Here is a 14,216-nt window from a genome sequence, read left to right on the forward strand (position 1 = left end):
ATGAGAGCTCTGAGCTCAGTCCTAAAGATAGATGACTATATTCTCATGATCTTCTAACCCGTAGACTCCTGTGCTGCCAGGTGGGGTCTGACAAAGCTAAGATGGGCAGGCTGAGTGCACAGCTCTTTTTCTTCTTCCAACATAATAAAAATCTCAGTATTCTCCTGCTTCCAAGACTCAAGGAGATGTTGGAAAAGTCACACCTCCTAACTACAATAAACACTAGATGTGAAAAATTCTTAGTGCACTCCACTAACAAAGGAACTAGAAAAAAAAAATTCTTCAGTCTTTACATTCTTCTTTAAGTCTACTTTTTATAGTTTTAATATTGCTTTTATTCATATTTTTTTAAAACTGCTTTCATGTTACATTTCATTTTACATTTAATTATACTTGCATAATCTTTCTCAAATTTTGCAATTAGGTCCTTTGTTAAATATGTGTTTTTATCAGTTCTTTGAAATGTCCATACAACACGTGACCATATTCACCCCTCCTCCCAAACTCTTCAGAGATCAGACATTTTAAAATCTACTGTTATCTTTTCTACTCCCTCACACCCTTTCCCTTTTCTTTTGTAATTTAACCTTGATTGTTTTTTGTTTTGTTTTGTTTCCCTTTCTTACCAAACCTTTATTTCATTGTTAGAAGTTTTTTTAAATTTACTAAATTCAATATCATATTATACTCTACATTGTTTGCCAATTTATTTTCTATTATTGTGGAAACAGTAAACCTTAACTGATTTTTCTGTCTGCTTTAGTATAGAATGGTTGCTCTTACAACTATTTGTCTTCTATGTGTACATGATTATGTCCTGAGTTCTAAAGAGAACACTCACAACTGAAAAAGATTAATAACAATAAAATTGCTGAACATCCTAGCAGTATAAAGTAAAACATCAAAACATAGAAAAAGAAAAAGGTGAAAGGAAAATTATATTTCCAAAAATCCCAGTGTTTTTAATATCCCAATTTAAAAATGGTGATTGACTTCAAAGAAAACTCAATAAATAAATGACTAAAAGAAATGTATCCCAGTCCCTGGATGTAGCAGGGTAACGCTGAGCAACCCTGTAACTGCAGTACATGGAATGGAAAGGAAAGGAAATTTGCCACAGTTTAAGGCCAATCTAGTTTACACAAGGAGTCCTAGAGCTACATATATACATAGCAATACCATGTCTTATAAATAATTCTGAGGAAAAAATGGAAGTCATAGAACTAAAAATTTCAGGAAAACAATAGAAAACTCAGTGAAAAGAAATTATCAACAGAGACAACAATGAATAAGATAAAATATGAAGGACTAAAGAAAGTTGAGGAATTACTATTTTCAGATAGCAATAAAGAAATTAAGATTTCAGTGTTGTAGAATAGAATATTATTTTAATATGTGTTACATTTGTTTGTGCTGTGGAAGATCTGTTTTAATGATGCAAAGATATGTTCCATTCTTTTATGATACATTTAACTCTGCGAAGCTGTGTTACTTTGCCTGTCTAAAGCACCTGATGGTTTAATAAAAAGTTGAACATCCACTAGTGAGGCAGGAGAAAGGATAGGTGTAGCTGGCAGGCAAAGAGAATAAATATAAGAAGAAATCTGAAAGGAGAGGAAGAAGGAACAAGATAGAACAAGGAGAGGAGGACAGCAGGGGCCAGCAACCCAACTACAAAGCAAGCCATGGAGAAAAGATGTAAAGAAAGGTATACAAAAATAGAGAAAAATACAAGGCCAGAGGCAAAAGGCAGATGAAATAATTTAGGATAAGAAAAGCTAGCTAGAAAGAAGTGAAGCTAAGATCAGGTGTTTATATGAAATAATAATACTCACTGTGTGATTTATTTGGGAGCTGAGTGACAGTCCACCAAATAACAAAGACTCAAAGAAAAAAAACAACAATATGATAATAATATATGAGACCTCTGGGGTACAATTAAAACCTCAATTTAATGAGTTCTATTCAATAAAAGAGGGTCCTAAGATAAAGATTAAAAATACTCCTGCACATACATGCAGAGAAATCAAATTAGACAGTATAGCTCCTTGCAAGTTATGCAATCACCCTAAGTGTCCATCTACAGAGAAATAATGAGGAAAATATTACACACACACATTCAGACATAAAGAGGAATAAAATAAAATAATGTTGCTTGTAAGAAACTGCAGGCAAAAGAATATCATGTGAAAGAAAGTTAACCATATTTAGAAAAAAAATTTCACATTTCCTATCATAAACAGAATCTAAATTATAAAAAGACATGGAAGCAGAAGAGAGATTATTTCAAAAGATGAAGAAGGCCAGTGGGACGGGGACAAAAGAACATGGGGAAGTTAGTAAGGTCAAAGTACAGTATATACATGTAAAGATAAAAATGAAAACAATATTTTATAGAATTAATGCTCACAAACATGCTAATTTAAACAAAAATTATTATGGTGAAAAAGCACATATGAATCGCAGAATTTAAATTTGCATTTTCTTAGTCTCGACAGTCTCCTAATGATTAACCAGTTTAAAGTATATTGTCTGTTTCACTTATCTCCTAATGATTAACCAGTTTAAAGTATATTGTCTGTTTCACTTATCTCCTAATGATTAACCAGTTTAAAGTATATTGTCTGTTTCACTTAAAATGATCTAAATAAGTACACTATACTTTAAAAAAAATGCAAAACAAAGAATTTATAAAATATGTATGGATCACCTTCTTATTGTCTCAGGAATAGAAAGAGAATGGGGCCCTTCAGGCCAGCCAAAGAGACTGAACCAGGTCTGAGCTGCATTAACAACCTTCTGAAAATATTCATAAGCCTTTGATCCTTTTTCAGGTGCAAAGAACTGTTGGTTCTTCTCTTCATTTTCCAGAGATCCAACATTGACTCTATCTAAAATGCTTTCATCCGAGTCAAAACGATCACGTGAAATTTCCATCCCTAAAATCCAAATTGTTATGTTATCATTTGATTAGCATATTCTTTTAGTTAACTCTACTAATAACAGGCAAATAAAAACCCCTTCAACAAAGCATTCCATATTCTTTAGTAAACTCATCTGCATCTACTATATTTTAAAATAATCATATAATCATTTCCAAATACTCAAGTGTTTAAAATATACTTATTCAATATATAAATGAGTGATGTTTTATATTTCTCAAAAATTTATTCACAACTAATTCTCAAAATATGATTGTTTACTCCTGTTTGCATAAGGAAAGCTGATTAACATTTTTAAGCATTACTTATTATACAAAATTATACTTTAGTTGAAAGAATTACAGTAAGAAAATGTCAACTACATATTCAAAATGTCTTTCTCTCTAGGTATGCATTTAAACAAAGTATTTTGCATTATGAAATTTTTAAAAAGTATAAAGTTAGCATGTTGTACTCTTTCAAAAGTATTTATAAATGCAATTACAAAAATGCATAGATGGACACAATTGAAACTCTATTTGTCCAATGGATAAAAATTAATTTTATCACATGATCTATATCTAGAGAAAGGTATATTTTATGATAATTTCAAATAATATCAAACTCCCCTGTTTACCTATGCTGACAACTTTCTAAGACTGGTTACCTTGGATCGAGATAAAAAAATATACAATAAAACCCTTAAAACTGCAGTTCATAACCTGTACACAGAGGGTATTTATAATTTTATGAAAATATTATAAGGGATCAACAGGATAGTTAACATTTAGTTAACTATAAAAAGACAATTACTCCTTGGTTTTCTACTCAGTTAATTAATGAATGGAATCAGGAGGTACAAATTTTGGTATATACAATACTATTAAGGTATTAAGAATATTGTAAAGGGCCAGGCGGTGGTGGCGCACGCCTTTAATCCCAGCACTCGGGAGGCAGAGGCAGGCGGATCTCTGGGAGTTCGAGGCCAGCCTGGTCTACAAGAGCTAGTTCCAGGACAGGCACCAAAGCTACAGAGAAACCCTGTCTCGAAAAACCAAAAAAAAAAAAAAAAAAAAAAGAATATTGTAAAGGGCAGAGAGTTTCTATTGCTAATCACTGAGAAACTTACCCAGAGCAGATGAATCCTAAGACTGTGATAATTCTATGTGACTTTTTATGAATTTATTGCATGATACATGCTTTGATATTGAAAAGATTATTATAATGGACTAGATTTAAGAAGTGCATTATACATTTTTCACGTACCAACGAATAGGTTCCCACATGTAAGGTCAGCATCAGTAATTTTAGAAGCAATGGATGGCCATTTCAAAAAATGTGTAGAAAGTGATTTGGAATCCCGGCGTGGAACCGTAGGAATCAAAAAACTGCCTCTAGGCTTTTTAAGAGTTGCTTCTTTATCTACAAATGACATTAGAGCATAATTAGTCACAGAAATGTGTGAAGTTTCATATCACATTTTTTAATTTGTATTCCATAATTCATATAAAATAGCAAAGGAAAAAATCTAAATATCAATCATGTTATTATATGAGATGACAAATTAAAATAGTGTAAATTCCGGTAAGGTTTTGTAAACTGAATGGAATTATTAGACAAGCCAAAGTACTAGAGAATTAACAACACTTATTTTTAGCCAAAAATGTATAAAACAATTTAAATGTTATTACACCAAATATTTGGAATTATTACAAAAAAAAGTCACTAACCAAAACAACTTTTCCTAATTGATTATCAAAAATGAAATCACTTCTTGTTTATGAACTGATACCATTTCGGAGATTTCAATCCTTATTCCACTTTGAAATGTTATATAGAGTCTGAAACTCATAATATTTATTTAATTAACTTTATATGGGCAAATATATTGCAAGTGCTATACATATATATATATATATATATCTCAAAAGTAAAACTGTACAGTTCAAAAATATGAACTCATATGTGCAACAGGACTAATCTCGAGCTACGAAATTCTGGATATCTTATACAACGTCTCTGAATAGAATTTTATCTAAAATAGGAAACTGCAGGTCCTGGTTTATGAGGATTACGTTAAAAGCACTAGCAAATATCAATAAGCGGTTATATTTCAAGTTTCTTCCTAATATTTTATAGCATACTTATTCATAATTTGTCATAGAAACTGTACCTGATAGGTCTCAGGGAACTCTTAATGTCTCAGTCTCAATCTGTCTCTGTCTCTCTCTGTGTCTCCCATTCTCTCATTCTCTATTTGTCTGTCTGTCTGTCTGTCTGTCTATCATCTATCTATCTATCTATCTATCTATCTATCTATCTATCTATCTATCTATCGATCTATCGATCAATCGATCAATCGATCTTTCTATCTATGCATCCATCCATTTATCTATCTATCTGTCCTTCTCTCTACAACACGATAGTGCCAATCTGACCACACTAAAATTTTCTCTAAAACTTGATTTTTGTCTCCCCTATCCCACCATCCATCAATGCCTGGGCCAGATGTGAGAGCTGGTCCCAAGGTCATAAGAGTGGGAATGATATCCTTGACATCACCAGCAGCAACACTCAGGAGAGTAGGCCCTGTAACTCACCAGGGTGGCACAATAGAACCAACCCTGTCAGCAGGTATGGGTGAACCAGTCGTAAAGTTGTGAGCATGGGAGAGCTCTCTCCCCGTTTCTCATTTGTCTTGTGGCAGCAAGGCCAGGGGAATGATGACCCCAAACCACACATCAATGTCTGAGGCAGGTTAGAGTGCTAGTCCTGTAGTCATAAGAGTGGGAGAGACAACTTATTAGTGCAGGGCTGGGAGACCCAGCCTCAAAGTTATAAACAAAGGAAAGTTGTCCCCGTTTCTCATCTGGCGGATCAACCCAAACAGGGTTATGACTTGACTGGCCCCAACATCTACCCAATGACCTGCTGGAGTACTTGAAGGAGGCTGATTTGCAGAACGAAAGCTGCACGATCTCCACAACACAGGAAGAGTCCTAGTGAGGATTCAGCACCTATAGTGTAGTAGAAACTAGAGGCCTCACACCAAACCAATGATTCTTTGCAATGAACACTTACAAGTGAAGATTATGGACAAAGGTGTCTACAGTAAGACTTACTGTGTCATACTGCAGCATTTACATTTTATATTTAAAATTATTGATATTTTAAATTTTATGTTTTAAGTTTTTGGAGATTTGAAATTTTTCTATGTTTGGAATTTTTCCCTTAAATTTTGTATTAGTGGGGAGGTGCAGGGGCAGAGAGTAGATGCAAAGGGAAGGAAAAATGAATGGAATCAAGATACATAATGTTAAATGCACATAGGATAAAAAATATATAAATCAAATTATTTTTAAAAAATAACAATTTTGTAATGGTTAGAATATACTATTTGATACATTATGCATATGTAATGATTATATACAGATAACAATGCTTTCTCGGAGTCTTATCATGCAAATGAACCATTATATAATACAAGTAATACAGGATAAATACCTGTTTTAAATCTGTCATGTACTATACGAAACATTCTTAACAGAAGAGTCATAAAAGAAATTAGTCCCATTCCCAAATGTTTTTATAAATATGACAAAAGAATGCAGATGTGAAGCTTGAGACGTCACAATATAGTATGGAATGTCACAGGGAAATGGCACAGTTATGAGGGAACAGCAGATGAATGAAAATCCTATGTACATAAAAGCATGGCTTTTCCTTTGTAGGTAGTGTCTAATGGAGACATAGTGTCTAATGGAGACAATTTTCTAATCACTAAAAAATTATCAAAAAAATACATAGAGTAAAAAACTCATAGAAGCTTATTATTACCTAAATATACAGTGTAATTAATTGTGGAATACTACATTAACTATGTAAAGATGTGTTACATTTGTTTATTGAGAATGTTTAATTATGTAAATGTCTGTTGTTTTGGTTTATGTTGTATTGGTTTAATTATATAAGGAAATATTGCTGTTTCATCTTGTCTACCTACAGCAACTGATTGGACTAAAGGAGAAATAAATAGATAATACCTCCTGAGAAAATTGGGAGTGTAGTGGAGGGTGGGGGAGAAGGGAGGGCAGAAGCGGAGGCTGAGGGGAGGAGAGGAAGTGAGAGGAAAACATGAGAGAACAGGATGGATGAGATGGGGGAAGGACAGAGAAGGAGAGCAATGAAAGAAGTATCTTGATTGAGGGAGGCATTATGAGGCTAGTGAGAAACCTGGCACTGGGGAAATTCCCAGGAATCCGTAAGGATGACCCCTGCTAAGATCCTAAGCAATAGTAGAGAAGGTGCCTAACTGGCCTTCCCCTGTAATCAGATTGATGACTGCCCTAAGTGTCTTCATAGAACCTTCATCCAGTAACTGATGGAAGCAGATGCAGAGATCCACAGTTAAGCACCGGGCTTGGCTCCTGGAGTTCAGTCGAAGAGAGAGGGAGGAGCAATAATACGAGTAAAGGGGTCAAGACCATGATGGGGAAACCCACAGAAACAGTTGACCTGAGCTAGTGGGAGCTCGCTGACTCCAGATTAACAGCGGGGAAACTGCATAGGACCAAACAAGGCACTCTGAATGTGAGTGACAGTTGTGTGGCTTAGGCAGTCTGTGGGGTCACTGGCAGTGGCACCAGGATTTATCCTTAGTGCTTGAACTGGCTTTTTGGAGCCCGTTATCCTTGGAAGGATACCTTGTTCAGCCTAGACATAGGAGGGAGGGCCTTGGCCCTGCCTCAAGTGATATGACAGACTTTAATGACTCCCTATTGTGGGCCTTACCCTCTCTGAGGAGTGGATGGGGGCGTTGAGGGAGAGGAAGGTGGGGGACAGGAGGAGGAGAGAGAGAGGGAACTGGGATTGGTATGTAGGATGATGTAACAGACTTTAATGATTCCCTATTGTGGGCCTTACCCTCTCTGTGTTGTGGATGGGGGGATGAGTGGGAGAAAGGTAGGGGACAGGAGGAGGGGAGAGAGAGGGAACTGGGATTGGTATGTAGGATAAGGAAATATTGCTTTTAAAATAAATAAACAAAATAAAATAAAAGCTGAATTGTCAATAGCTAGGCAGTAGAGGGACAGGTGGGGCTGATGGGCAGAGAGAATAAGTAGGAGGAATCTAGGCTCAAGAGATAACAAGGAGAACAAAGGAGAGAGGGAGAAATCAGGGGACAGACAGACAGCTCCCAGCCAGTAGTCAGATAGGGAAGAAGCAGGAAAAGTAGCAAGTACAAAATGAAAGAAAGGTAAAAAGCCCTGAAGCAAAACATAGAAGCAGGTTAAATTAAATTATAGGAGCAAATGCGACAAGCATAAGGTAAGGCTGAACATTCATAACTAAAAAGTCTCCATGTCATAATTTGGTGGCTTGAGGTATGAAAATGCCTGTTACATTTGGTGTTCCAACTTGGGGCCTGGATTTCCACATAGGGCCTAAGATAGCTGAAAAAAAAGATAATAATAATAATAATAAAATAAAGAAATGGCTCCTTTAAGCGGCTCTGCGGTATAGCCGGCACTTGAATAGTTGGTACATTAAGTAGAAACAGAAAGCTAAGTAAAAACATCTGCCACAGTGCAGGCACCAACTTCCTAGAACTGGAGCAGGTAAATGCAACTCTCAGATAGTGGAAGCTCCCAATTGAAGGCAGCTCTCTGTAAGGCTCCAGGTGAGTATTAACAACTAATAATGAACCTCTGTGTCGTGATAGGTGGATAAAAAGAAAGCCTGCTGCAATGAAGTCATTACCTAAGTTATGACATAGGAACCTTGTTGTTGACTTCAAAATGCTAGTATTTTATTATATAATGGGTTTTATTTAATATATTTATATGTGCATAAAATGTATTTCTAACTTGTTAGCCCTCATTATCTTTTCTTGTCCCCTTTTTCTGTTGATCTACTTCTTCATCTCAGCTAGGCTCCTTTCTCCTTTCATATTTTTGGTTTTGTTTATTTGTTTGTCCACTGTACATAATTAGATTTGCTTACAGGAGCACATGTCCCTCCTCCAACAATCACAAACTGCCTATAGAAAGAACCACAAGGAGGAGATTGACTTCATTATCCCTGACACTTTAAAAGCCATTGAGATAGCCTTGACTTTGAAACCTTATTGCCTTGACTTTCCAGTCCTGGGATTATAAGTATATACCACTCAAGCTACGTAAATACTTGTGTGTGGGGGAGATTGTCTGGGCATCTATGTATGGGTGCCTCGAGAGGGCAGAAGAAAACATTAGAATTATTGGAGCTATAGTTATTAGAAGTTGTGAGCCACCAATATAGTTGCTGAGAACAGAGCATGGGTCCTCTGGAAGAAAAATGGTGTAGGAGGTCCTTCTGTTTGTGTGTTGCTTTCATTGGTTAATGAATAAAGAAACTGCTTTGGGCATGATAGGGCAGAACTTAGGTAGGCGGAAAAGATAGAACTGAATGTTGGGAGGAAGAAAGCAGTGAGAGGGAGCACCTCCATGGAGCTGTCAGAGTCAGACATGCTAAATCTTTCCCAGTAAACCACAGCCACGTGGCGACACACAGGTTAATAGAAATGGGTTAAATCAAGATGTAAGAATTAGCCAATAAGAAACTGGAGCTAATGGGCCAAGCCGTGTTTTAATGAATACAGTTTCTATGTGATTGTTTTGGGGGTAGCTAGCCAGGCAGATGGGAAGAACAAGCAGCCCTCTGCCTTGCAACAGAAAAACACATGTGCTTAGCTTCTAAACTATGTCTCTAGCCCCAATGTAGAAAGTTTGTATGTATGGAAATGAAAGAATAAAGTTAAATCTATAAATAGCACTGTTACCAGAGTATGAAGCATAGTTTCTAAATGGGAGGGGCACTGCAAGAGCCCAAGAATACTTTATAACCCTGCCTTGACTTCATGAAAACTGTATGCAACAGGAACTAAACTGAAGTAAAAGGATTTGAAAGACATTTGGGATTAAAATAATATAAATGGACAAAAAAAATATGGAATATTAGAGAAAAGGTATAATTTAAAATGGTGCTCAGGGTTCTGGATTGAACATCAGATGGAATTTATCTGCAGCTGCAGACATGGGGTATGCAGAAGAATGTTAATCTTTCAGATGGGAGTTTTATTTCAATCTTGCAATTTTGGCTATCCTTTATGAAATCCAAAGAAAAGCACAATCAAGGAACCTGTATTTCGAATTTCTTATTCTCTGATTAGAGGTTGAATATATAGCACACGGATTATAAGAAAGTGGACCTGACTTATACACAGAATTAAAAAGAACAGAGGAAAATGATTTCATTAAATATGTTTGAGGGAACATTTAAAGAGAATAAAGCAGACTTCAGTAGTATTATATGAGAAAATCCTTGAAAAAGTTTGAATATGGAGAGAAATGGTAAAGAATCAACAGTGTTAATTGTGCTCAGTGGTGAAATATTGCTTCCTGCTGCATTCAAAAATATTTTTCTTAGCTGAAGGAAAAGTACTTATCAATGTTCTCTAAGTTTTCCTCCTACCGCTAGAAAACTAAGTGTTTTGGTTTTGTATGACTGGTAAATTTAGTAAGACTGAATGTGAAAAGAATGACCTGAATCTGCCCATTTATTCTATGGCGTTTTCCTGAGAAAAGTAATCTTCTTGTTTCTTCCTGACATTTTGCTGGAAATTCAACTAAAGCAGGTAAGCGTGAGGCAGAAATTGTCTGGAAAGTATACCAATATAGTTTAGACCCTGAGTAGAAGGACGTAAAGCAAAATTTAAGCCAGAAGAGAATACTGGCTTCTAGTTACATGACTAGAATAAAAACAGAAATTATAGATTCTGATACATGCTTCAATATTTAAATTTCAGTGTAGTTGTACTGCATGATAATCTGTTTGCTACTGTTGTTTGTTTTTTTCTGAAAAGTCACAAAGATTCTAGTCTCTGAAGAGACAGAATGGGTCCAAGTATATTTAAGAAGTTTGACTAACATTTACAGAGGCAAAGTGAATAATATAACTGATTAAAATGGTAAAAATGGCTAACTTGGAATTGAAATTTATGGACTTGACACTGCACAGACTGCTGCTCCTCCTTGTCACACTGCTATGCATTTGCAATATTCCTCTCTATTCAAAAAAAAAACTGTTTAACATTGTCATTTGTCAAGGCTAACACAAATATCATCATAAATTGTATAAAGTCATTACAAACATCCAGGTATAATACTTCATCTGACTTACATAAGGCTCAATCTATTATCTGTACATATTCAGATACAGTGTCAAATTTACGCAAAAAGATATGCTTAGAGTCTATCATCAATAACAAACATTGCTTTGGGCAGCAATAAATGTTTGAAAAACCTGTGTAAAATTACTTTTTCCAGATTCTGGCTATGACACTAGTACTTTGTACATGATAGGCAAATATTTTACCATTATGCAACATGGGTTTTTGTTAAGTTTAAATACAGTATATTTTAAGATGTTAGATTTAGTTAACAAGAACCTGAATAGAGAATGAATGGAATCAGTCATAAACAACTTACCATTCTTTAAAATAACTTTATGTTTGTCCAGATGAACTGCCAAATACAGATAAATAGTAAGAATGCAATTTTCTGCTGTTGCTGTAACTGGAAGTGAAAACCTAAATGTGAAAATATTTTTATCAATAAAACAATTATTTTACATGTAGTAAAGACAATATATTCTAATTCTTCCAAATGCCTTTAATGTTGGAAACAAAAATTATTTATCATTTATTCTTTGCTCTTATCTTATTTTTGGTAACCAACAGGAATATCTTAAAAGTCTGCAAACTTATATCTTAAGAGTTTACAAGTGTCACTATAAAATATACTCCAGAAAAGAGATAGGTTAACTGTACAAGCTTCAAATTACCATGTAAACCAGTACCAAAGTTCTTAAAAGTAGTATTGGCATAGGACACAACTATAGAACCCCCATATACTTTACAAAGCACTCTACATCAACACACCAGATACTTCCATACTACCCATGTTTACAGATGTACTCTTTATATCAGCAAAGATACTGAATAGATAATAGAGCATTTTAAAAAATCTGTCCTCATCTGTGAAATACAGAATTTATGTATACATAATGTCATGTGTGTTTGGGTGAGTGTGTTTAAAAATAGGAAACTGTAAAATGGAAGGAGACCAGTGGGCAAAGGGAAGGAGATGGGTTTAGAAGTGTAAGTTATGAAGAATGGCTAATACCAAATGACATGATATAACAGATAATTATATTTATGAAAAGATAAAATATTTAAAATGAATATGAGCCAATCAAAAGCAAAACTAACAAAAGTCCATATATTTTGGAATTTTAGAGTTGAAATTAACACAATTTACTTACACTAAAAATTTTCAATATTAAACAGCATAAAGTCATCAATATTACGATCATCGTCATCATAGAAATGATAATGATAAATCTTGTTCTCATACTGATTATAATTATAGAAGGAAAAACAATAGTGAGGCAAATGTTATGGATGCTCTGCCTTAGTGCTCTCATGCACAGAGATACCATGTACGGGTATGTTACTATCTTCTAAATGAAGATCCAGCTACAGGCACTCAAAACCAGAACTTAGGGGTTGCTGTTAGGGTCAGGTTCATAACCCTCCATCTATATTTTATTGGATTTTTAATTACCAGGTTTCTATCTCAATAAAATAAGAAAAGTATAAAATGTATGGTGGCACCTCATTTCCATACAATACCAGAGAATTAGATTGAGGCTCAAACTTTTACTTTTAAATCTTGTATATTTGATGTGATCACCACTACATTTGTGTCTTCTATCCTGTTTTATTTTTTCTAGGAACATTTCTATAATATACAAAAAAAATGCTTATTTGTGGTCATTGCTACCAAAGAAAAGCAATAGATGAACAAACAAAAGGAGAACTATCACTTGAAACTCTCTGATTAAGAAAATGATTTTATTCCAAGAACAAAGCTTAAATAAGTATACAGTTTACTTTTTCCTATTTTAAAACAAGCTTGTTGAGGATCATAGTATTTAACTTTAGATGTTAACTGGAATAGAGAAAAATCAATGAAAGTTTGGGATAAAAAAAAAAGGAATAATACAAATAGGGAGTTAGTTGCATTCGTCCAAGAAACAAATAGTATAAAAATCAGATAAGGTTGTAGATGAAAACAGACATTTTATTCATTTATATTATTATAGATAGATTAAAAAATAAAGTAAGCTTCTTTTGGCAATACTAGTACTGTACTTATTAATACCCAAACATAAGTAATGTTGATATTTCTCGTTCAATCTCTGAGATAAATGTCGAGTAATTACAATATATTTTTGCTTTCTAATAGCAGAGGAACTGTTACAATATTAAGTACTATGATATGATTTTGTATTTTTCTGATTAAGTTTCATTCACATCAGAATAGTTCAAGATAAAACTCTCTAGAAACAGTCCTATTTAACAAGCTGTAAATTCTCAGAGTGAAGGACAAAAGGGTAAGAACTACCTAGTTTTAGTGTGAAGGTTTTGTCCAAACCTTTTATCATAGGCACCTAGGAAAAAAATCACATATTGTCTATAGTTAGGAAGGTTTAAAAAATAGTTGAGCTAGGAAATATCTACTTGAATAAAGAAAGATGATGGGTCCCTGTTTAGGTGCTGAGGAGTTCCATCTGGACAGGTGAGTGTGTGCTATCCAGGGGCAGACTGTCCCAGAAGAGAGCACAAACCCCCCTCTCCCAGCTCCTGCTGCAGGGCCCCTTTTCTTACACAGGACCCAGTCGCCCAGCCCCCCCCCCCCCCCCCCCCCCGCAAGACTGCCCTGCTGTCTGCTAGGTCCTCTGCTCAAGAACAATTTTACCCCTCCTACACTAAGGCTACCCACGCAGAGTGGTGAGTGCCTGACTACCAAGCAGGCCTCAAGGTCCCCAGCAAGGGAGCTAGGGTACCTTCAGCTTGGGCTGCAGGGTCTGCTGTGCTCTTCTGGACCCCGCCCTGCCTGCCACGTTCTTCCTTTTGTCCCTGGCTCATTGGGCTACCAGGCGTCCCTTTTTAGGTTCTGAGGAGTTCAATCTGGACGGGTGAGTGTGTGCTATCCAGGGTCGGACTGTCCCGGAAGAGAACACAAACCCCCTTCCCCCAGCTCCTGCTGCAGGGCCCCTTTTCTTACACAGGACCCAGCCCCCCAGCTCCCCTCCCAAGCCTGCCCTGTTATCTGCTAGGTCCTCTGCTCAAGAACAATTTTCCTGCTCCTACACTAAGGCTACCAACCCAGAGTGGTGAGTGCCTGCCTA

The 14,216-nt window shown here is 35.6% G+C and overlaps 1 protein-coding gene across 1 annotated transcript in view; it reads right to left on the bottom strand.

Annotated features, from left to right (window-relative positions):
* Positions 1-14,216, bottom strand: part of Cfap47 (cilia and flagella associated protein 47) — a 307,853-nt gene that overhangs the window by 185,066 nt on the left and 108,571 nt on the right. The window contains 3 exon segments of the mRNA XM_057760135.1: positions 2,711-2,939; positions 4,188-4,343; positions 11,450-11,550. Coding sequence (XP_057616118.1) covers positions 2,711-2,939; positions 4,188-4,343; positions 11,450-11,550 — 486 coding nt within the window.

This window comes from Chionomys nivalis, chromosome X, assembly GCF_950005125.1.
Source record: "Chionomys nivalis chromosome X, mChiNiv1.1, whole genome shotgun sequence".
NCBI classification, from domain to species: Eukaryota; Metazoa; Chordata; class Mammalia; order Rodentia; family Cricetidae; genus Chionomys; species Chionomys nivalis.